At 39.0% G+C, this 26,522-nt stretch overlaps 1 protein-coding gene across 1 annotated transcript in view; it reads left to right on the top strand.

Moving 5' to 3' along the window:
- Nucleotides 1-2,035: 2,035 nt before the first annotated feature.
- The window catches only part of dnaja3a (DnaJ heat shock protein family (Hsp40) member A3a), a 30,750-nt gene continuing 6,263 nt past the window's right edge, over nucleotides 2,036-26,522 (top strand). The window contains exons 1-4 of the mRNA XM_060901412.1: nucleotides 2,036-2,276; nucleotides 7,277-7,413; nucleotides 19,893-19,976; nucleotides 20,083-20,295. Coding sequence (XP_060757395.1) covers nucleotides 2,036-2,276; nucleotides 7,277-7,413; nucleotides 19,893-19,976; nucleotides 20,083-20,295 — 675 coding nt within the window. The remainder of the gene's footprint in view (nucleotides 2,277-7,276; nucleotides 7,414-19,892; nucleotides 19,977-20,082; nucleotides 20,296-26,522) is intronic.

The following is a 26,522-nucleotide window of genomic DNA, read 5'->3' as shown; positions in this document are numbered from 1 at the left end:
CCCGAAGATCACGGGCACCCAGTATGGTTTTCCAGCCTTGACCCTTACGCACAGAGATTCTTCCAGATTCTCTGAATCTTTTGATGATATTGATGATATGCACTGTAGATGATGATATGTTCAAACTCTTTGCAATTTTACGCTGTCGAACTCCTTTCTGATATTGCTCCACTATTTGTCGGCGCAAAATTAGGGGGATTGGTGATCCTCTTCCCACCTTTACTTCTGAGAGCCGCTGCCACTCCAAGATGCTCTTTTTATACCCAGTCATGTTAATGACCTATTGCCAATTGACCTAATGAGTCGCAATTTGGTCCTCCAGCTGTTCCTTTTTTGTACCTTTAACTTTTCCAGCCTCTCATTGCCCCTGTCCCAACTTTTTTGAGATGTGTTGCTGTCATGAAATTTCAAATGAGCCAATATTTGGCATGAAATTTCAAAATGTCTCACTTTCGACATTTGATATGTTGTCTATGTTCTATTGTGAATACAATATCAGTTTCTGAGATTTGTAAATTATTGCATTCTGTTTTTATTTACAATTTGTACTTTGTCCCAACTTTTTTGGAATCGGGGTTGTACTTGTATTTAAATTTTTGAGCATATAACTCCCCCCCCCTCACGTATTGTATAGTGTTTCTATATTTTATATTTTTATTATAGTGTTTTTATTTTCTAATCTGTTGACTGACAGAGCCCTGCACAAAAATTCCAATGTGTCTGAACTGTTGGTTTATGCACAAATGGCAAATTAAAAAGCCTTGAACCTTGAAATGGTGGGTTGTATACCATAGGGAAACATCAGTCCGGGGCCTGTGCACACTGTGGAGAAATGGAAAAAGTGGAGCATGTTCTTTTACACAGCAGACAGTATTCTACTGAAAGCGAGAAGATAAGGAGGGCAATAAGGAAACCTGTAACTATGAATAATTTATTAAGTCAGCCTAATACACAATCAGTAGTGACAGCTCTAATACAGTATTTAAGGGAAACACAATTAAATTCAATTCAATCTTTATTACAGACTCACAACAGGGTCCATAGCACACACACAAAAAAAGATTAAAACAAATTTAGGAAAGCAGTAATAAAAGTAAATCATACAGTATATATACACATGCATCCATCCATATATACATACACATACGCATAAGCATACACACACACATACATACACATATATATATATATATATATATATATATATATATATATATATATATATACACATGGTGGCACGGTGGTGTAGTGATTAGCGCTGTCGCCTCACAGCAAGAAGGTCCGGGTTCGAGCCCCGTGGCCGGCGAGGGCCTTTCTGTGCGGAGTTTGCATGTTCTCCCCATGTCCGCGTGGGTTTCCTCCGGGTGCTCCGGTTTCCCCCACAGTCCAAAGACATGCAGGTTAGGTTAACTGGTGACTCTAAATTGAGCGTAGGTGTGAATGTGAGTGTGAATGGTTGTCTGTGTCTATGTGTCAGCCCTGTGATGACCTGGCGACTTGTCCAGGGTGTACCCTGCCTTTCGCCCGTAGTCAGCTGGGATAGGCTCCAGCTTGCCTGCGACCCTGTAGAAGGATAAAGCGGCTAGAGATAATGAGATGAGATGAGATGAGATATATATATATATATATATATATATATATACACACACACACAAGAAGTCCAGCCATTAAGTCAGAGACGTAAATACATACAGTTTCTCTCGCCAGTGTTTTCTGAGCCTGGATGAGTACCTTACACAGCTCCTTCTTGGGCTGGTTAAAACCCCTATAATAGAATTTACTGACTCATCCAGACGACACATAAATTTATACATCAGGTTCCTGAGGAATTAGCAAGAAGAATTTAGTTTTTGTTTTTTTCCTTATAATACATCTATGATTTAATATCCCCTGGATCACACCTGAGCCCAGTAGATGGAGGTAATACACACCGTTTGTAAACCTCCAATAAAAACCGACAGAAGAAGAAGATTGGACAATGAACGATCCAGATAGTGTAGAGATCAGTTGTGCGCGTGCGCATTGTTTCTCACGCATGCGCAGTTTGTCACATTACTGTGCGAAGTTAGTAGTGATGGCGTCCTCCGCAGCTCGGTGTACAGCACGCTGGGTGACAGTCACTGTGTTCTCTAATGTTCGGAATTGTAGCACTTTTGCCTCCAGGCTTCAAGGAGTTAATGGAGCTCTTGCGAAATTCAGGGGCGGTGTGTTTTGGTCGGTGGGCAGCAGAGCTGGAGAGGGAACGGAGAAAGCGGTGACATTGACAGGACTGTTAGGTGAGCAGTAGGGCCTGGCTAAGCCGCATGCTAACAGTTAGCTTCAGAGTGACAAGCGAACAGACATGTAGAACCTCGCGAGCGGTGCTCGGGGTTTAATTATTCTTTACAGTACTGTGTAAAAGTCTTAGGCACATGTAAAGAAATGCTGTAGACCGAAAATGACTTAAAGTAATAAAATGAAAAATGTTTCAGCATTTAAAAATACTATAAACAGTACTAAGCCATAATGAACCAAACAAAGTCAATATTTGGAAAAAAAATAGTAGTCTCAGGTACAGTGAGTGCAGTTTTATAAGGAAATGAGCTGTAGGTTTTACTGAGCATCTTGCAGAACCAGCCACAGTTCTTCTGGATTCTTGCTTCTTAATTTTGCACCAAAACCCAGCAGCCTTCATTATGGGTTGTTTTACAATCAGGGTATGCAAGCTAAAAATCACATTTAACACTTATCTTCAATATCAAAAGGCTTGACTAAATAAACTTGGTTGTTTATTGTAGCCCTGTGATAGCTCTATTTACCATGCAAAAAAAAAAAAAATTGGTGATAACGTTATTTTTGGTGACTGTATGGCAATATATGTCATATTTAGCAAAATTACTCGTGTCTTTTAGAAAAAGTGCTTTTTTGACCACAGGTAGCTCCAAAAGGGATGCACTTAAATCATTCTTTATACCATAAAACAAATATTTGGTTCCATATCATTGGAAACATAGTTAAGTTTTAATGTTGAATGCCAGTAAGTTTTCAGACTATTTTGATCAAATTAGTATGTAATTGTGTCAAAAAAATGTCCTCTCCGAGACAGCTAATTTTTCAATATAAAATAACATATCTAAAATGATTATTTTCATCCTAAAATGTGGTCAAGATATTGGGACATAAATATTAGAGACAACTAACACAAAGCTTACAGCCTTATATTTAAAAGCACTATGGAAGTAGTGGATTCTGAATTGTCAAAAAAAAAAAAGTCCTCTCTGAGAATCACTTCATTTGTTTCTCCTAGCCCTGCTTAAAGCTACACTTAATCTTCTTTATCTTATAGCAGATTACACAAAACTACCATACACATGTCAAATTACCTGAAATCTGTTCTTTAACTTGTCCTTCACTTAAGAACTGGTACAAGAACCAGTTTGAATCAATTTGAATTTTGGACCCCTGTGACACAAACTTTGTACCCTGATTGTAAAACAACCCTTATGTTTTCTTTTTTAATCTGAAGTGTGCTCTTTTATGCAATATGCTGCTCAGATACATTTCCTTTTCTTTAACATTTTAATTTTGTGCTGCAAAATGAACGTTTGGAAATCTAGAATGTTTTTGTACAGACTTGATAATGTAGAAGTCATAAAATAGAAATCTGCAGCATCAGAAAATGTCTTGTTGGCTGTTGACGAATCCGGTTTGTTCTACAGCTTAAAGCGGTGTTTTATATCAGTAGAAACCTGGAGGTTGATCTTGACATCAGCATTACATTAAAGGGAAACTGAAGGCAATTTTTTTATTATCGAAATTCTATTGATCTCATTTTATAAAATGAGCATTTCTCACAGCTATTTTGTCACTGCTATAGCAAGTTATGAGTGTTTGAAATATGCTTTGTAATATACCAGTCCATATGTCAAAGCAATGGCCATAAACGAGATTCGCTGAGACCTGTGCGAAACATCATAGGATGGAAGTAAAATGTACAGCGGAAATCAAAGTGACCAACATCTGCCAACGTTGTCAAAAGATGCACGTGCCCTCCTTCAAATGCTGACGTAATCAAGCCGGAAGTTTTCCTTGTGTCCAAAATTGCTCACTATATACAGTAGGGCATGATGTAGTGGGGACGCCATTTTGTAGTGCTGTCTGAAACCTTAGTGAGGATTATGTGGGAAATGCACTCAGTGTAATATGTATTTATCACAAAAATACATGCGTGTATTTATTATTTTAAAAACCCACCAGCTGCCTGATCCAGCACGTTTTAATTGTGTGACAGTAATGACGTACTAGTCCTTATCCTGTCATCTTTCCAACTCTTCTCTACTCCACGTTGGTTCGAAGTCGTATGGAATAATCTCCTTGTCACGTACGCGAGGGAGGCGGATGTATGTGCAGAAGTATACAGTTTAATAAGGTGCAGAATATGTATACAGTGAGACAGTATATACACAGGCAAACAATCAAAAACAAGAATACAAGTAAAAAGGTCAGTTGAGGCGCAAACAGTACATCAAAGGCTAAGCAAGGACAAGAACGAGAAACAGGAAATCAAGACAACGAGTAGAAAGACTCAGTAATGCGTACATGCGTATCGTAATACTTCACGATGCAAATGCATCAGCACAGTCCTTAAATAGGCAAACACATACTTGAAAGTGCTTGAACGTTTGTGAACCCTTTAGAATTTTCTATATTTCTGCATAAATATGACCTAAAACATCAGATTTTCACACAAGTCCTAAAAGTAGATAACGAGAACCAATTTAAACAAATGAGACAAAAATATTATACTTGGTCATTTATTTATTGAGGAAAATGATCCAATATTACATATCTGTGAGTTGCAAAAGTATGTGAACCTTTAGGATTAGCAGTTAATTTGGAGGTGAAATTCAAGTCAGGTGTTTTCAATCAATGGGATGACAATCAGGTGTGAGTGGGCACCCTGTTTTATTTAAAGAACAGGGATCTATCAAAGTCTGATCTTCACAACACGTTTGTGGAAGTGTATTTTAGCATGAACAGAGGAGATTTCTGAGGACCTCAGAAAAAGCATTGTTGATGCTCATCAGGCTGGAAAAGTTTACAAAACCATCTCTAAAGAGTTTGGACTCCACCAATCCACAATCAGACAGACTGTGTACAAATGGAGGAAATTCAAGACCATTGTTACCCTCCCCAGGAGTGGTTGACCAGCAAAGATCACTCCAAGAGCAAGGCGTGTAATAGTCGGCGAGGTCACAAAGGACCCCAGGGTAACTTCTAAGCAACTGAAGGCCTCTCTCACATTGGCTAATGTTCATGAGTCCACCATCAGGAGAACACTGAACAACACTGGTGTGTATGGCAGGGTTGCAAGGAGAAAGCCACGGTTCTCCAAAAAGAACATTGCTGCTCATCTGCAGTTTGTTAAAGATCACATAGACAAGCCAGAAGGCTATTGGAAAAATGTTTTGTGGATGGATGAGACCAAAATAGAACATTTTGGTTTTTAATGAGAAGCATTATGTTTGGAGAAAGGAAAACACTGCATTCCAGCATAAGAACCTTATCCCATCTGTGAAACATGGTGATGGTAGTATCATGGTTTGGGCCTGATTTGCTGCATCTGGGCCAGGACGGCTTGCCATCATTGATGGAACAATAAATTCTGAATTATGCCAGCGAATTCTAAAGGAAAATATCAGGACATTTGTCCCTGAACTTAATCTCAAGAGAAGGTGGGTCATGCAGCAAGACAACGACCCTAAGCACACAAGTCGTTCTACCAAAGAATGGTTAAAGAAGAATAAAGTTTTGGAATGGCCAAGTCAAAGTCCTGACCTTAATCCAATCGAAATGTTGTGAAAAGCCCTGAAGCGAGCAGTTCATGTGAGGAAACCCACCAACATCCCAGAGCTGAAGCTGTTCTGTACAGAGGAATGGGCTGAAATTCCTCCAAGCTGGTGTGCAGGACTGATTGACAGTTACCAGAAACATTTTGTTGCAGTTATTGCTGCACAAGGGGGTCACACCAGATACTGAAAGCAAAGGTTCACATGCTTTTGCCACTCACAGATATGTAATATTGGATCATTTTCCCCAATAAAAAACAAAACAAAGTATAATATTTTTGTCTCCTTTGTTTAACTGGGTTCTCTTTATTTACTTTTAGGACTTGTGTGAAACTCTGATGTTTTGGGTCATATTTATGCAGAAATCTAGAAAATTCTAAAGGGTTCACAAACTTTCAAGCACCACTGTAGTTCTTTAATTGAGCTCAGGTGTGCCTTGTTCACAACACGTGTGCTGGAGTCCACTTGGTGCATCAGCGCGCAGCCCAAGGCGCACTTTCAGGTGCACGCGCCACAGCGCGCAGGACCGACACTCCATCACTGATGAAGCTGGCAAGTCTAGAAATTAATCTAAATACCTCACTCCATAATGTGTAACACAAGACATACACCTCAGACTGTGCACCTTACACCCCCCTTCCCCCCCTTCCTCCCTCTCTCTCTCTCTCTCTCTCTCTCTCTCTCCACGCTGTTTGCACTGTTATTGGAGATGCTTTAATCTCATTGTACATGTGTATAGTGACAATAAAGGCATTCTATTCTATGCTAAATTGGAATGATATGGCGATCTGGCTGCTGTGTAAACAGTTTTCAAAATGGTGACGCTGACACTTCACGTTTGAGGTCTCGCACAAGTCTCGTGAAGATCGCGTGGATAAGCGACGCCTGCCGTGGACCATACAAACTACATTCAACATGGCTAAAAACCAAACCAAGACTGATAAGTGTAATATAATATGCCAATACGAGTAACGATATAAGGTTAATAAAACCGAAAACGTAATTGAATAACGCGTTAACTAAGAAATAAAACAAGTTTAAAAATGACTTCAGTTCCCCTTTAACTTTACATTACAGGCATTTAGCAGATGCTCTTATCGAAAGGGACGTACAAAATACCCAGAGCAGCCTGGGGGTTAGGTGCCTTGCTCAAAGGCACTTCAGCCATTCCTGCTGGTCCAGCAGCAACCTTTCGGTCCTAAAGCTGCTTCTTAACCATTCAGCTGTGGCAAGCCAACTTTTCATCCTCATCATTCCTGCTTTAAGACTGACCAAGATGATCCGTTCATGCTGTCATGCCATTTAGTGACTTAAGTTCTGAATCAACACGTGATTGTTCTTATAAAACCAAATCCAGCTAATATCATGATTATTTCCAGTCTGTTTTTTCAGGAGCGTTTTTGCAGATATATTTTCTTTTTACAGTGTTTTATGGTGTATGTTTGCAGGTGGAAACCCTCATCATGTCCTGCCGAGGCTGTCTTTCCACATTAGTTCCATTGATTGTAATAAACAGGACTTTTACCAGGTTCTCGGAGTACCTCGCACAGCATCCCAGAAAGAGATCAAGAAAGCATATTACCAAGTAAGACTTCAGATCTCTGTCCATTGCATCTGTAGCACTGGAGTGATTTTACCCCAGACAAAACCATGAAAGCAACCGATAAACATCTTTAAGCATAACTTAAACATAATCTCCACATAGATCTGCCTTAAAGCTGAATTTCTCATCTTTCCTAGTTTTCTATGGTAGGTTTAGCATGTTTTCTTGAACACAGTGCAGCACTGAGTGTTGCAGAAAATCTCTTAATGTTGTTTTAATTTATCGTGCAGTCCAGGCTTTTCAGTTCACACTGCCAGCACAGGAGACGTTCATCGTTCATTCATCAGTGGAGTGTTTCTGACCAGGAGCAAGTAAACCTGTAGCATAGATAATCTGCATTGGACTGTCTGAGTATTAATTTAGTTTATTAGCCACAAAGAAAGCTTAGTGTGGTGCTTAACGTCAAACCATTTGCAGGGTTCTTGCTGGCGCTCGTCACACTTGTCATTGACGAACATAATCCATCAGTGACGAAAAGAAAATTACTAGCAGTCGTAACAGTAACAAATGTATTTGACACTCTATTTGCTCTTTAGCCTTTTAGCAGGACTTAGAGGTTAAAAAATAAACCTCAAAATTTGGAATTCAGAACTATTTGTTTTAACTGATCCTTCAATTTCACAGAAACAGCAATAAAAAGATAACTTTTTGTAGTAGCTGTTGCAGAATTGCTCTGTATTTATACTCGAGCCTCATTCACATAACAGGGCAGACATTTTACAAGTAACATGTAAATCTGTTCAGCTACTTTAGAAAATCTTTTTAATTTTACAGCAAATGTAATGCATTATGATGCCTGAACACCATATATCCCCATTTATCAAAAACTAACCCATCATGATGTATTTTTGAAAGACATTTTTCCTTTTAATATAGAGTCCTTCAAACCTGAAATGCGCTACTGTCTTTATTATAAAAATGTTACTTACTGATCAAAAAATAGATTTTAATATATGTTTTAAGATGTTAATTTATACCATTTATTAATAATATATTTATTTTCAAGATTTGGAACATGCTACATACATGACAGATTCATTATGAAGCTGCAACTCTTCTCACATAGGACAGACAGCACAAGTTATCTAAACAATGTTTCTTTGTTAGGAAATTAAATGATTGTAAATAGATTTACAAATTGAGTTCTGTTGATGGTAATTTTCATTTCAAAAACTGATGCTGACATTTAGAAATTAATTTTTTCATTACTTCAACTATTTAAGTAGGCCATGTAGTCTGGGACTAGGAAAAAGAATCGTAATGAAAATCGTGATAGTTCAAAAATGACACAGCTATTACAGGCATAATGTCATCAGGAAGTGTAACACACACCAATTCTTCACTTTTACAAAAACTTGAAAAACTGTCTTCTGGTTGAACTTTTTTCATCCAGAACAGGCATTGATGATGCTTTTGGTGATGCTGGTAATGGATTCTATCAAAATGTCAGGACGTGTTGGCCACTTGTACAGTCCAGTAGAAGTTTCCTCTATGCACTGTAATTTAACTTCAGCTGGAAAGACCTCCTTGATCTGGAATTTAAAAAAAAAATGCTAACGAGAACAGATACAGCAGCGTCTGTCAGGGTTACGTGAGCATTTTGTACGTCTGTGCACTCCGCCGTATTTAAAAGGAAATCCTCAGGAATCCCCATTCGTTGAGTCATACTCCTGCAGTAACACACATTCAATAACTTTTTCATGGATTCTGCATGTTTGACTTCTAATAACAGAATATAACGGGGAAAATTCTTGTGAATCAATGTGTTTAATGTAACTTGCCTTGTTCACGTACCATCGAGACCGACATAACACTTCCATTCAAAGCGTGCATAAAAATGGCTGCGGGGCAGCCTCTTTATATGTTCACACAAAAGACCCAGATAATAACGTAGGACATGCGCAGTTGAGCTTCTGAGGGGGATTTCCAACCAAAATAAGGTCAGATAATGTTTCGTTACGTGAGTGGAAACAAGTTGACCGACGCTTGACATGCAAGCAAATGACACATTTTTCTTTTTGTATAAGCAAAGTAATAAAAAAACACCACTTTTTTTATTGATTAGAAATTATTTCATTCATTAAACACTTTCTTGTCTTTTATACATTTTCTTCATGTTTGAAAATTGTTCACAATCGCTGCACTCGGACAGACAGGTGAAAAGTGTCTGTCGCTGAATGGCCCTTTTTTTTTTTAAACCTCAAACTTCCAATTTGAAAAAAGGTGTATTTATATTTCTATATAATTTATATTATAAATACAGTTCAAAATTGTACATTATTTACATTTAAAAGGTTACGAAGCTTTAAACAGGGTTCCCGCGGGTCCTTAAAGTCTTAAATACAACTTTCGGTTTTCAAGGCCTAAAAACGTCTTAAATTGTTTGGAATGAGTGGAATTTTCGAAAGGGAGGTATTAAATTTAATATTGGACCGAACGAGTGAAATGTCTCCATCCGGTTTGGGGTATTTTTTTTAACTGTAATTTTAAAAGTGACCAGTGTACCTTTTGGGGGCAGCATTGGTTCTGTGTGTTCTGTAGATCAAGAACTAACGTTAGGAGGCTACTGGAGGAAGTGTGGTGTGGTTGTTGTGAAGAGTGAGAGATATGCAGGTAGCTTACGTGGGCGCTAGAAAGCGCCCCCAAAATAAGGAGAAGAATCGTTTGCGATAAAAAGCGCTGGATCGCACAAATGTGTTTAAAGACGGTAACGCAGCGCTGGGGACACGGCGGACTGGGAAACTGGTTTTTCACGGACACGAGGCGCGCACGTGTGTGTTGGAGATCAAGCACTCCGGAGTGAAACGCAGGGGGGTTCGCACATGCGCACGAGTCAGGTGGAAAATGAGATTATAGGACATAATAATGATTAGCATCATTTTTTTTTTACATAATTAACATTGTTTATTGTACTAAGTTTAATATAAATATATAAACCTTTATTTCAAAACTCAATTAAAAAGAACTACATAAAATACAATAATTCTAAATATAGTACAATATAAATAATTTGTACAAAAAGTTTTTTAGTTTTATTACCTATCGTCTACAACAGTGTTTTTAATATAAGAATAATATTAACAACCACTAATAATAATAATTAGTAGTAGTAATTATTATTGATTATTAATCATTGCTACTTATGAATTAGTGATTAATAAGTACTAGGGATTATTAAATGTTATAAAATTAAGTTATTACAAATTATTACAAATAATTATTAAAAAGTAGTAATTGGTAGAATACAAACAAATACTCATGGATTATAGATAATTTTTTTAAAATAGTGAACATTGATATAAAATAACTGTACTACTACTACTAATAATAATAAACAATAATACTACTAGTAATACTTGTTAATGTTATCAGTACAATTGTTATATCAATGTTCACTATTAAAAACAAATTATTATAATCCATGAGTTGTTTGTATCACCACCACTACTACTACTACTACTAATAATAATAATAATTACTACTTTTTAATAATAATTTTAACTAATCTTATAACTCAATTTTATAGCATTTTAATAATCACTACTTATTATTAGTATAATTTAGTAGTTGATAATTACTACTTATTAATTATTAAATTACATTTTGATAATCACTGCTTATTAATTAAGTAGTAATTAAAATGCTATAAAATTGAGTTCATTTTTTTAATTATTAAAAAAGTAGTTGTTATTATTATTATTAGTAGTAGTGATACAAACTATTATTCATGGATTATAGATAATAATTAATGATTATTTTTGAATAATGAACATTGATATAACAATTGCACTGATGATAATTAGGTTACAGTTATTACAACACATTTATTGATAATGGTTATGAAAGGTGACAGTTGTTTTTCTGTGTTTAATGTAACGCTCTGATTGTATGACTGCATAAACAGGTTTATGCTGTTACCTGCTATAATGTAGAAGATACTCGAGAACTTTCTCAGCCAGCTGTATACTGTACGACACTCAGACTGATTTTGCCGTCGGACACAAAATCACACATCAAAGATAATCTTTGGGGATTGAAATAATGCCGGCTAAGGTTGTTCAGCTGGTTCTACTTGCTGTTTATTGTTTTCGTTTTTGAAATGATTCATGGTGTTTTCTCCAGTAAACACCAGTCTTCTCCTTGCTGCTACAGTAGTTCTGCAGGCCCAAAACACACGACTTTGCTTCAGCTGTTTGCATGTCTAACAGTTGCCATTGATGCACCCTGTTGTTCACCAATTGTGTGCATTCTTCTTAAAGTTAGCAAAAAAACTATTGCAGAAAACAGTTTTAAATTGTCGTATTTATCATTTTCTTTGCCATGGTACAGTCTTAATTTTTCCATTTAGAGGTCTTGAAAAGGTCTTAAGTCTTTAAATTTGTACATGAAAAATGTGCAGCTACTCTATTTAAAGATTTGTGTCCCATCGCACATGTCCAAATTTTATACCATGAAATTCTGCAGATTCTTGCACTTTCATCTGCATTAGAGTGCAACAAATGAACTGACAATTTTAGTATTGTTTATTTTATCTCTTTGAACTATTCCAATAGTAATTTGCTCATAAATGAGGAAAATAGTTACGTAATAATGTTTTTACAAGCCAAAAATGTGGACGAGTATCAGAAAACTGCAGAGCAAATAGACATTTGTCATCATTATCGTAAGTTATCTTTTCTAGAAATCCCTCCACAAATCTCTCCATTTGTCAGACGGCGGGAAGCCAGAGTGTAAACTATGAGCCCGTACTTGTGACCAATAAAAACCAATGACACACAATGACCAAATGAGCGCCAGATATTTGACCAATCGCAGTGCATCTGAATCGGCCTGGTGTGGTGGTGTAATTATCTCTGCGTGAACCAAACAGTGGCACGCTCTAAGCTGACGAAGTTTTTTTGGGTGGGCTTCTTCAAGCGCTGAAGATGATTTAAGGGTCGAAAGAGCCACGGGGGAGGTACAGTCAGAGCCCCGACCATCCCCGAGCACATCGGACAGTGTCAGTGATACGGGGGTCGGTAAAAAAAAACAAACACCAAAATGAAAGTGCCGTCAGCCGGCAAGCAACTGGAGGGCGCTACGTTTCAGGCAGCATAGTGTGTCGAGTCCCCTCAGCAGCTGCTTCTTCTTTTGGCTGCTCCCGATTAGGGGTTGCCACAGCGGATCTTTCATCTCCAATGCTCCCTGTCTTGCGCATCCTTCTCTACCACATCTGCCACTTTCATGTCCTCTCTCACCACATCCATGTATCTCCTCTTTGGCCTTCTTCGTTTTCGTTTGGCTGGCAGCTCCATCCTCAACATTCTCCTTCCAGCATGCTCTGCATCTCAGGATGTGCCCATACCATCTCAGTCTCATCTCTCTCGGCTTAATTCCCAAGCTCTCCACATATGCTGTCCCTCTGATGTGCTCGTTCCTTATCCTGTCCAACCTTGTCACTCCCATCGCAAACCTTAACATCCTCAACTCTGCCACCTCCAACTTTGCCTCCTGTCTCTTCGTTAAGGGTACGGTCTCCAATCCATACATCGCAGCTGGTCTCACTACTGTCTTATACATCTTACCTTCCACTTTTGTTGGGACTTTCCTATCACAAATGACTCCCGAAATCCTTCTCCAACTGCTCCACCCTGTCTGCACTCTCTTTCTCACCTCACTATCGCAGCCCCCATTTTCCTGCACAGTTGACCCCAGGTACTTGAATTCACCAACTTTCTTTATGTCTACTCCTTGCATCTTCACTACACTCTCATCCCCATTCTCATTGATGCACATGTATTTTGTTTTGATACTGCTCACCTTCATTCCTCTTCATTCCAATGCATACCTCCATCACTCCAAACCCAGCTGAACCTCCTTTCTACTTTCACCACATATCACAATGTCATCCCCAAACATCATGTTCCATGGTGACTCGCCTCACTTCGTCCGTCGAGCTATCCATCACTATGGCAAACAAGAAAGGACTCAAAGCAGATCCTTGATGGAGTCCCACCTTCACCTTGAACCATTCAGTCGTTCCAACTGCACACCTCACTGCTGTTTCACTGTTCTCATACATGTCTTGCACCACTCTGGTATACTTCTCATTCACTCCACACTTTCTCATACAATACCATAACTCATCTCTCGGCACTCTGTCGTATGCCTTCTCCAGGTCTACAAACACACAATGTAGCTTTCTCTGGCCTTCTCTATACTTCTCCATTAGCATTCTTAAAGCAAAAATTGCATCCGACGTGCTCTTCCTTGGCATAAACCCGTACTGCTGTTCAGATTGCTACCTCTCTTCTCAATCTCGCCTCCAATACCCTTTCCCATAACTTCATGGTGTGGCTCATCAATTTTATCCCTCTGTAATTACTGCAGCTCTGTACACCTCCCTTATTCTTGTATATTGGGACTAGCGCACTCTTTCTCCATTTCATTTGGCATTTTCTCATTCTATAGGATCTTATTAAACAATCTCGTTATGAACTCCACGGCCGTCTCACCCAAACATCTCCAAGCCTCAATCGGGATACCATCTGGTCCGACTGCTTTCCCAGTCTTCTATCTTTTCATGGCTGCCCTCACCTCATCCTTACTAACCAACTCTGCTTCCTGATTTGCTGTCTCCAACGAATCTGACCTTTTCTCTCTTGGATTCTCCTCATTTAATAAATCCTTAAAGTACTCTTTCCACCTTCTTAATACACTCTCTTTGTTTGTCAGCACATTTCCATTTACATCTTTCATCACTCTTACCTGCTGTACATCCCTCATTTCCCTGTTTCTCTGCCTAGCTAGTCTGAACAGGTCTTTCTCTCCTTCTTTGGTCTCCAGTCTTTCGTACAACTCCTGGTATGCATCTGCTTTCGCCTTCACTACCGCTCTTTTTGCCTTCTGTCTCATCTCTCTGTATAACCGCCTGCTTTCCTCATCTCTCTGATCATCCCAATTCTTCTTTGCTAGCCTTTATAATTTCCTGTACTTCTTTGTTCTACCACCGTGTCTCCTTGTCCTCCTTCCTCCTTCCCAATGACCACCCTAGCACCTTCCTTGCTGCCTCTCTTACTAGTATAGCAGTAGTATCCCAGTCTTCTGGCAGACTTCCATTATCACTCAATGCTTGTCTCATTTCTTCCCTGTACTCCTTCTGATGTTCAATCTCTTTTAGTTTCCACCACTTAATCTTCAGCTCCACTATTTCACGCTTCCTCTTTTTCACTTTCAGGCTCATCCTGTGAAGCCCAAATTCTATATGTAATGGAGAAGCCTATATCTGTACAAATATTCCAACTGTGCCAGTTTGGTTGGTTTAAACCTGTATTAAGTCCACTTTGATAAGTCGATAATTAAGAAAAAGTGAAGAATACTTATTTGACTTTATTTTTCAAGGGAAAAAAGTGGAGAATATTTTTCAGAACTCAGGGGGAGCCCCGTTTTATACAGTAAAGTGGCGGCTACAATTATCGACTTTATCAACACCCTTTCAGATTTACCAATAAAATTTTTTTTACAAAGGTGAGTTTCAGTTACAGCAGTTATTATTGGTTAATCAATAAACCAAAAGACCCCCCTCGTCCTTTGATCTTGTCATCTAGTGACACAGCTCGTTACCTGAGATGGACTCTTTTTTTTTTTTTTAAAGCATAATCAGCAATTTGAGGAAAACCTGGATGTTATCATCGCAGGTAAGCATGGTGGAAACATCATGGACATGTTTTTACTTATCAATTTCACCGATATTTCATGATCTCCTTGTCGAAACCTACTTTCTCACTCTTTCGTTTGACAGTCACCATTTTGTATCTAAACGTGCGTTTGAGAGGTCACGTGAGGTGTCGATAATAGTAATAGATAACCACTTTCACCGTTATTAACACCCTGTGGAATTAAGTGACATTTACAACTGTTATGGATTGATCATTGTGTAAAACTGTTGAAGTAGATGAAGTACTTTTTTTTAAAGTGCTGTGATTTTATCATTTTTTTTCTTCTGATTCATAACAGAATGGAACGTTTATAGAGTATTTAGAATCCAATTGCAATAAATGGAATTAGACCAGAATTAAATTCCTAGGATATTAAAAATTACATGCTTGAAATATTCAGGTTTTTCTATTCCGTTCAGAATTTTTTTTTGCAGTTTGTTGTAAATATCTACCATGTATTACAATATCAGTAGACATTTTATATTTTTAGATGTGAATTTAAAATCTCAATTTAAAAAAAAAACCCACTTGTTTGAAAATACTGACGCTTCACTAATCTGAATCTAATTGCAACAAATTAGAGCATTATTTGACTTATTGGTAAACTACAAAACTAGAAATTAATACAAACAACGAATGAATAACGAAATGTGATCTATGAAAATCCTTAAAGTGGAACAAAAAGATTTTCTGACAGGTTAAACAACATCAGTTCATTTGTTTACAAACATTAGAATTACTTCATTTACTTCAGCATCGGTATATTAAGATATTTTGTACTAAATACAAGTCTATGTAAAACAAATTTTAAATAAAAACTGCTTTGCTAACTTAATACCACATACTGATTATTTTTTTTATTTATTATTTTTAAAATAAATAATCATCTGGATGTTGATAATTGTGGAACGGTGTCAGTAACTGTGGACAAATGTGTCGATAATTTGTGGCGCAGTGTCACGTGATCTGATACATTAAGTAATCGGGAATCAACTCATTTTTTCCAGTGGAAGTTTGAGTAATTATTCATGCACAATTTATATATTGAAAGTCACCAATTGAAAGGCTAAAAGATCGTTAAGGTGTCGATAATTAATTATAGCCGTCACTGTAGTTCAATAGCAAAAAACATGAGTAAAAATGAATCTGGACAAAATATTTATTTTTGTTCCATCCCCAAACGAAGAATTCCCCCCAAAAGATACAGCTGTATAGAGTATTGTGTATTGACCTTGCAAAACACAAACTGTTTATCACCTGTAGTAAGTGCATTAATGGTTATAATGGAACAAACTACTGCTAGATTTGAAATTTTATGTAGCAAACACACCGAGAGACAGAGAGAGAAAAAACACACAGGTTGTTGGGTCTGGACAATGTCACTTAATGAGTAAGAACAGGATATGTTTTGCGCTGAGTGCAAGCAGGGACTCTGGCAAGACTAACTATGACAGCATAACTAAAAGAGGAGAGCCAGAAGGTAACTCAGACATGAGGGAGCCCTGAGACATAAAGCAGCCAGCCGCTACACCGTCAACAAATCCGAATGAGTGGGGGAATGAGCGCATCGATACATTCCAGTTTACCAAAACACTATGCCTGAGGACCCTCCAGATCTACTCCTTTACCTAATAAAAGCTATTAACAAAAGGCTTGACTAAACAGATATGTTTTCAGCCGAGACAACACTGAGACTGTGTCTGAGTCCCGAACTCTACGTGGAAGGCTGTTCCATAACTGTGGGGCTTTGTAAGAAAAGGCTCTGCCCCCTGATGTAGCCTTCACTATATGAGGTACCAGCAGATAGCCTGCACCTTTTGATGTATTGTACATGGTGGCATTAGTACTTCAGTAAGCTTTTAACTCTGCCTCTAACACCGTGCACCATCATATGGCAAGAAACATAAAGATACGAGTCAGAGACAGGGGTGAACAAATCAGCAGCCCAGGCTTTAAGGACAAGCAGGGTTTTGTCTCGTAGTTGACGTGGGTTTAATAACCAGAAAATAAACTCTACTTTGTGTTGACTTTTGGAACGCAAACTTTTTTTTTAAATTTGATATGTAATTGTTTTAAAATTCATAAACTTCACAGTAGTGCAATACACATGGATGCAGTAACTACAGAACAAGCTGTTAATGCCACACTATACACATCAACCAAGGCGTGATCTGTGTGACAGTAGAATAATTGATTTTTACTACATGCGTTAATTAGCATGCAGAGACTGAATGTTCATTTACAAATCAGGATCATGTGGGTATGTGGAAATACTGCTCTACTACTACTCTAGAGCTGGGTATTTCCTTTAGCCTCATGATATGCATCACGATACGGAGGCCACGATACGAAACATAATTGTGATTACACAGTGTTTTTTTTTCGAGTAATGACCATGACCAGGGGCGGCACGGTGGTGTAGTGGTTAGCACTGTCGCCTCACAGCAAGAAGGTTCCGGGTTCGAACCTCACGGCCGACGGGCCTTTCTGTGTGGAGTTTGCATGTTCTCCCCGTGTCCGCGTGGGTTTCCTCCGGGTGCTCCGGTTTCCCCCACAGTTTAAAGACATGCAGATTTCGGTACAATGGGGCCACTGTAATTGGCGCAAGCTGTTGTGGTTTCCCATGCCATGATGTATGTACATATATATAGATCTTCCTATGGCAGAAGCTAAATAAATAAATAAATATCTTCCACAGAATTTATTACAACAGCTGTTTATTAATCTTTAATAGCAAAGGTAATGCCTTAAACATTTAAACAAAGGCCCTAAGAGATCTTAAATTAACTCAAATATTCTGTTTCAAACTGCAGAATTAATAAAAGTAAAGGAATGCAATTATATCAGTAAAATGGAAATAAAATTCTGGTTTCACTTGAGTTTAAGTGCACTTTGCAGTATTTCCAGATTTGCATTAAGAATGTCCACATGACAAGTTATTTTATAACCGAACTGAATAATAATTATAATAAAATAAATACAGTAACTCTGGACAAACTGAAAAAGCTTGCACTAGCAGATAAGGCTTAACGTGTTCAGATTTTTTTTGCAGAAACAACAGTTGATCACCACAGCTTGCATATTACATGAGTCATATCCAACTCCTGGGGGGGGGTGTACTGGTTTACCTGTGTCTGTCCATCCGAAACACCCTTTTTCTCAGCAACCACAAATCATAGCCACTTGGTACCAAACTTCAGCTTGGGGTTCTATACCGTGTATACCGTTTTCAGGTCTGTCCCACATCAACTTCCTGTTTACTGACCTGAATGTATTTTTGAAACACAGTGTGAATTTGCAAAATTTTCATAACATTTTTCTCAGCAACTACAAATCGCAACTGCTTGATATTTGGTACCGAGCTTCAGCTTGGGGTTCTATACCGTGTATACCGTTTTCAGGTCTGTTGCACATTAACTTCCTGTTTACCGACTGAATGTATTTACGAAACATATAGTGTAGATTTTGATGCTATTTCAAAATGACCGTTTACCAGGATGCTATTTGAAATACCTGGGGAGGACACTGCTCTTTACTTGTTTCAGGATTAATTATTTGTAGAAGTCGACATTCATAATAAGTGTCCTATTCCTTCAATTGCTTGCATTCTGATAAGCGAGAGCAGGGGGATACGTAAGTGAGCAGTAGCTCACAGTTGATCTTGTTGCTGGCAGTGGATACAGTTTCTCGTCCATGTTCGTTTGTTTGAGAGATGCGCTGAATCACGTCAACTGACCTGCTGCCACCTTCATTCCGCACTGCACCTTAGGTGATTATGTCTCAAGACTACCATCACGGCATTTGCTGCCGTATTGATTCAGGAACATCTGAATGAATGCACAAATCGGCAAAGTGTGCCTCATGATATTCTGCTGTATTGAATTTTTTTCAGCACAGCCGTATACAACTCTACTGCTGACTATACAGTCATTTCACAGATAAACATGTTAAGAGGAAAAAAAAGCAAGTCATCAGGGCTTGATGTTAGCTGTAGTCCGACTGTTCGGGAAAACCAAATGTTTGGTCTGGATAAGTCAAATCCGCATCTGCCTGTCTGACGGGACAAGTTGAATATTTTTTGAAAATCACCATTTTTGTAGCAGTTGTTCAAGAGTTACCGGCACTAAGTATGCACTGGCTTGTACAACCGCACTGGCTTGTACAACCCCACTGGCTGGGTATTTTACCTAATCTGCATGTCTTTGAACTATATAGGCAACAAACAGCCTTGTGTGTGTGTGTGTTCACTACTTCAATGATCAGTCTTATTTTTACACCCAAAAACTTGACACTCGGGCATCTTTAGGGTTGTTTACAGCAATTTAGATCTTAGCCTCGGTAAGTCGTGTAAGTGATGTCACAATCTCAGATTTTCTTGCGTAATTTGTACTCTGAGCATGATATCTGAACATCGGAGAGAGTAAAATAGCAGCACCCAGGGATGTTATTTTTTTCTTTTAAAATAAAATCTGTATACAGGTACAAATATGAATAAGTGAACACTCAGACATGTCTTGTATGGATTTTATCTGTCAGTAAAACAGGAGTTTACTTTCTGGGGTTTGTTTCCCTTTAACAATCCACTCACAAGTGTTATGCTTATTTACATACATTTGAAATGAAACAAAGTCTCCTGATTATTCGATTCAGTGATAATTATGTATTAAACTAACATGGTGTTCAACAGTTGTGAAAGTGTGTGGTTTTTTATTTTTTATTTTTTAAAGTCAACACAATATGAAGGCATTTTGTTTCCTTTTTCAGATGGCAAAGAAATATCATCCAGACACAAACAAAGATGACCCACAGGCCAAGGAGAAATTTGCACAGCTGGCTGAAGCTTATGAGGTGCCACTTTAAAGTGTGATTACATCAGTGTTTGAGTGTTTAGGGCATGAAAGTGTTGCTGAGAGAAACATATGATGAACATCCTCTCTGCCTCGTCTTGTTCTAGGTGCTTGGTGATGAGATGAAGAGGAAGCAGTATGATGCGTACGGCTCAGCTGGGTTCGAGGCGGGCAGAGCCGGCGCTGGAGCGGGTCAGCAGCAGTATTGGAGAAGCGGCGCCAGCATGGATCCTGAGGAACTCTTCCGCAAGATATTTGGGGAATTTTCTGGCGCTCAAGGCTTTGGAGACTTCAATGCCATCTTTGATCAGCCCCAGGAGGTCAGTGAGTTTCTGTGGATAATGAAGAGAATAGATGATGAATGAATGGAAATTGAGGAGGACTCATTTATTTCTCCAGATTATGCCTGAGCACTGTTCAGTTCTTGAATCTGATTGGTCAGACGTTGCTGATCAAATTTCTATAATACAGGTTTATATTAATAAACTCGTTCTAATACGTTATCATTTCTTTAGCAACAGCTTGTACATAGGGACTTATACAGCAGATGATCTTCTTTTGGCTGCTCCCGATTAGGGGTCGCCACAGCGGATCTTTCGTCTCCATTGCTCCCTGTCTTCTGCATTCTTCTCTACTACACCTGTCACTTTCATGTCCTCTCTCACCACATCCATGTATCTCCTCTTTGGCCTTCCTCGTTTTTGTTTGCCTGGCAGCTCCATCCTCAACATTCTCCTTCCAGCATGCTCTGCATCTCTTCTCAGGATGTGCCCATACCATTTCTCTTTTCATTCCGCATGTTAGATTTGGCACAGTTTTATGCCGGATGCCCTTCCTGACGCAACCCTCTCCAATTTATCCGGGCTTGGGACCGGCACCAAGAGTATGCTTATGCACCCCCAGTGGCTGGATTAGGGACTTGTACAGCAGATGTGGCACGTAATCTAAGCCTAATAAGAAATTATTTAAAAAAAAAAAAAACACACATTTAAAAAAATATTGTGGTGATTTCTATTTGGATTATTTAACATCATCTCTTGTCAGCATATTGTAATGCTCACTAAGACCACCACAGGAGAGTCTTCAGGACAGATTCTCAGTAACTTTTTTTTTTTGGCCTTATAAATTTTGAGAGGGGGGGAAAAAAGAGGCTGGTGAGGGAATTACTGTTTATAGCTGTTATAAATAATAACAGGAACTAACTTGTCTTTAAGATGTTTCATGACCATAAAATTTTAATATAAATGGATAAAGTATATAATTCATTAATAAATTAAAAACTGGGGCGGCACGGTGGTGTAGTGGTTAGCGCTGTCACCTCACAGCAAGAAGGTCCGGGTTCGAGCCCTGTGGCCGACGCGGGCCTTTCTGTGCGGAGTCTGCATGTTCTCCCCGTGTCCGCGTGGGTTTCCTCTGGGTGCTCCGGTTTCCCCCACAGTCCAAAGATATGCAGGTTAGGTTAACTCGCGACTCTAAATTGACCGTAGGTGTGAATGTGAGTGTGAATGGTTGTCTGTGTCTATGTGTCAGCCCTGTGATGACCTGGCGACTTGTCCAGGGTGTACCCCGCCTTTCGCCCGTAGTCAGCTGGGATAGGCTCCAGCTTGCCTGCGACCCTGTAGAACAGGATAAAGCGGCTAGAGATGATGAGATGAGAAATTAAAAACTGAAGTGTTTTGCAAATTGCTGTGGTATAAGAGGAATGAAACACTTTGGAAAGTGCTGTTATAGGTCGGGATGAAATGGTTACTTGTTTCATGGTAAGCCGTGGTAAAATTCCTGACAGTTAAGTACACTGCAACGCTGCTACAACAAGCTCCTTGGGGGATGTCCAAATAGTTCATTATACCGAAAAGATGGTAATACTGAAATGGGCTCACTTGTTGCAGCAAACACTGATGTTATATCTGAAATTTTCAGCACATTCTTCTAATCACGAATTTCTCCATCTGAGGCGTTATTGCAGTTCATTGACTGAGTTAAAGGATCACACACGGAGGTGATGGTTTCTTCATCTGTTATGGAAATAATGGAGGTTACCGGTGTATCATTGACAGTGTCGACCTACTGACTCACTATGTTCTCTAAATATTCACCATTATATAAAACGCTGCCAGTACGTTTTAACTAGCTGTTAAGTTTAATGGTATCAGCAGTGATTTTGTCCTTTTATCGATCCTTTGATCACTGTTCTCGATAATTGTTAAAGATCAACACCTAAGCAAGGCTAGTTAACGCCATCAAACAAAGGCTTAACACGTGTTGTTAACTTGACTGCGGACTCGACTATTAATTGTTTATCTCTGGTGGGAAGAGGAACGCATGGCTCACTGTGTCATGTAAGCAGGTGAATGATTGATATAATTGCAGGAAGTGTGTTTATTTACAAACAGGCAGGCAAACAGTTCAAAAACACAAGACAAAGGCAGGGTCGTGCAACAGGAATTGGTCAAGCGAGAGACAAACAGAATGGCAGAGTCCAAATACGCAAAGTCAAAATCAGAGGCAATACACAGATACAAGGCTTGGTAATAGGGTGCATCAGTTTCATAAAATCTGATGCATTTTTGTTTGGGTGTTCCTTTTCACCAATAAAGACATCCTGTAAAATTTTTTGACCATATTCAAAAGTCTAATGGTGGCACCATGAGGTTCATTTTTTTGCCAAAAAACGCTTATTTTATGTTTTCGCGTAAGGTTTGAATCACAATGTTGGACTCCATTTATTGATTTCTTGTGACCCAGAGATCATGTTAAGAACCTTTTGCAAGGGATTGAGAAGCATTAATGTGATTTCATAATACATTTGTATTGTTTAAAAGTAGTTGAACAATGATTCAATGAACAGCTAAAACTCAAACTGTGTTTGATAATATATTTAGAATATGTACTAAAAATGTGTATCTAAGATATTTGGTATACTCTATAAGGTGCCATAATGTTTCATGAAAAGTGATCAAAATTTTGTCATAAAAGTCATAAAATAGCAGCTTTTTCCATAACTTTGAGCTCCTGGTGCCACCATTAAACTTTTGAATTTTGTCAAAATATTTCACCCAGTGTGTTTTCTTACCAAAAGGAACATAAAAATAAAAATGCATCATGATCGGAGGAACTTTTCATTTTTAGGGGGCAACTGATGCACCCTACTTGGTAATGTAAGACACTAAGTACGTTGTGTATGCTTCGCCATGTCTGTGTTTGTTTTTAAAGAGTCCTTATAAGCACACACTGTGATTGCACGCTAATCCGGAACAGGTGCATAGTACGAGTAATTAGTCCTAATAGCGCTCGGAGCACGCTGCGGCAGTGTGCACTGATGTGACACAGTGATGTTTTTTTGAAGACTCCGAATTTTTGTCACTAAAGGTGGGGACGCAAATTTAGCTCATTATATGTGAAAGTTCATAGTAAGAGTTCATTGTAGCAGGGTTGCAGTGTATTCTAGTTTCAAATTTTAATTATTAAAACTGTGGTTTGAAAATTCAGAGAAAATAGATGTTAGGAAGTAGTTGCTGAAAACGTGTGGAAGACTGAAGTAGTCACAAAGATAAACAAAAAGTGTCCGTGCATGTGCTGAATGCCACTGGCCTAAAACTGCAGGGGTGTAAAATTATGGCTCTGCGACTCTGTAGCCAGTTATTATCGGAGGCTAACCCTTTCCCGCGATTGGGCATGGTTTCAGCACCCATAGCAGACACACTCCCAACGTCTCAGAGTAGAGACGATTGCTTATTTCATGCCTCTGTAAAATAGTTGATGGATTAATTAATAGAAAGAATAGTTGTTGGTGGCAGCCCTAATTAGCAATGACGGGCCATTTTTAAAGCTAGTTGTGATCAAGGAGTGTGGCATATCAAAAGGAGTATAAAGTTCTGAATTCAAAACTGGTTTTATTTCCCCCTGATGTTAAATAGAACACAAGTTACAGCTATTTGAAATTTTCCATTTTTTTCCGTCAGCCTTATTTGGCCGCTTCCAGTAATATACATCCATCTTGAGAAAGTAAAGTAAAGCACCTTCAGGAGCAATTCTTGTGCCCAAAACATCTGTCGATTGGTCAGAGTTTAAAAATAACCTTTTGCTCCAGTATTTTTTATTTATTTTGAAATTTAATGGCATTATTTGCAGTGAGATGGCATAAACTACTCAAACCAATTTTAACAACTGAGCAATGGAGCACTTGCATGTGACGTCACAGCCGATCCAGATTGTGACAGACGCCATCTTGTCGGTCAAACGCCATATTCCGCCTTCTACTTCTGGTTCTACTTCTGCTTTTACTTCTACCTTTTCTTCTGGAAAACCCTACTATATACAATTCTACTACAACGGCTGCGGCTACAAGCTTTCCCTACCTGTGCACGTTTTTTATGTTTTTTGTGTGTATTTTTGCGTGTTGTTCGTCTGTACCGGACTTCAATATCCACTACAACCGTATGGACTTACTGGACATTGGTTTCCAGCAGAAAATGACGGTTTGTAGCGATTTCCATCGCATGCACAACATTCCGGACAAGAAAAAAAAAAAAACATTCCGGACGAGATAGCGAGACCAGCGGGGTCTCCGTGGATTGTTATCGGAAGCAAAGCGAAGGAGGCAGCGCCGGGAGCGGAAGCAAAAGCGAGGCTGCAGAGCCGGCCTGTTGACTAAGCTCAGAAAACAGCTACTCAAATCTCCACTGCCAAGCCTCTACCTCTCCAACGCCAGATCCATGTAAACAAGACGGACGAGCTGGAATTACCTTATTCTATTCTATAATCGGCTGGTCAGTGCTATACTCAATACTTAACTGACTTACCCGTCCAATGAGGATTCTTGTTTACAAGATGCCACATCTGAGTCGCTGACAAATCCTGAATTTCTGTAAAGATAACTGTCCAGAGATTTATAAGCACGCAGTGCTTCACCACTGAACAGCGAGGGAAAGTTAATGAGGTAATTATACACGTCCGGGTATTCCGCTGGCAGTTCAAAATCCGGTCGTGAAAACTCCGTCCGGTAAGCCATAAGGGTCACAAATCTGTAGATCGTTTATTTTAGACATATATCTAGTTATCTGTTCATTAGAAAAATGAGCCGTGTAGTCCGTCGGTTGAAATTGATCCATTCTGCACACGAGTGCAGCAGTATTCAGCTGTGTTTTTGACCGACAAGATGGCGGTTGTGTACTTTCCGGTCACGTGACTGCAAGATCTCTATAGCATGACCAGAACCATTGATTGTAGGTACTTTGCTGGCCATTGTACCGAATCATTCAAATCCAATTAAAGATCATTAAGGAAAATAACAATCTACATAGGTTTCTTTTAAAGTATTAAATCTGTCCTCTCTGACTGTGTTCTTCTCTACAACTCACCAAATTGGCATACAAACGCTGTTTATTGCACACGATGGCAAAAGGTGGCACAGTTCCACACGTTACTTTTCAGACGGTGGCGCTCAAAAGCGCTATGTATTACATGTTTCTAATTAAATGTGATGTCTTCAAAACAATATGATTAACATCCCTGAACCTTCTCTTTTTTTCTCTATCCTCCAGAATCCAATATTTTTAGCGGAGCTCCAGCGGAGCACCATACCTAAGAAAAAATGGTATAAACCCATCGAGTCGATTTTTTTTTTTTTGTGGTTTGTACGTGTACCACCGGTCATACACACTGCCTAATGGTCAGTGTTAGTAATTACCAGTCATACACACCACCTCGTGGTCAGTGTTAATTACCAGTCATACACGCCGCCTAGTGGTCAGTGTTAGTAATTACCAGTCATACACGCCGCCTAGTGGTCAGTGTTAGTAATTACCAGTCATACACGCCGCCTAGTGGTCAGTGTTAGTAATTACCAGTCATACGCACCGCCTAGTGGTCAGTGTTAGTAATTACCAGTCATACACACCGCCTGGTGGCCAGTGTTAGTAATTACCAGTCATACACACCGCCTAGTGGCCAGTGCTAGCCGGTAAAGAAATAAAACAAAAGAGACTGGCTATGATATAAGAAAATTCTACAACCCAGAAACAGATGGGAGCTCTGCTTTTAGGCAGTGCCTAAATCTATATATTATCCTTTTCCATAAAAGGATACACATCTCTTGACCGTGACTAGAACTTCCGCTGTCTCTGGCTGGCTTCCGGTTTGACTGAAATTACCACAAAAAGGCCCACCAGGGGTCATGATTGTTCCCGACCTCTGGTATAGATTTCGGTCAGTGTCGACCAATAGAAAGCGAGCGAGAGTCTAACGTCACGGGGTGGCACATCATTGGCTTTCGACTAAAATCCAACATGGCCATGCCCAGCGGTTTCACCATCAACATTCAGGAAAAAAGATCGTCGTGTCAAAAGTAATCAGTATCGTGCAAATCTGAGTGCATATTCTGAAAATTCAGGTTTTTCCCTATGAAATACCCAACTCTTGTGAAGCTGAACATACTTTTTTATGTTGGTACACAGTGATCTAAAATTTGCAGTTTACTGTGTAAACAGATAGGTGCTACCCTAATGTTATTTTCATGTTTATGCTAATTTTGTGGTTTTCAATATAA

Source organism: Neoarius graeffei, chromosome 20, assembly GCF_027579695.1.
Source record: "Neoarius graeffei isolate fNeoGra1 chromosome 20, fNeoGra1.pri, whole genome shotgun sequence".
Lineage (NCBI taxonomy): Eukaryota > Metazoa > Chordata > Actinopteri > Siluriformes > Ariidae > Neoarius > Neoarius graeffei.
This window is presented reverse-complemented; position numbering and strand designations above follow the sequence as displayed.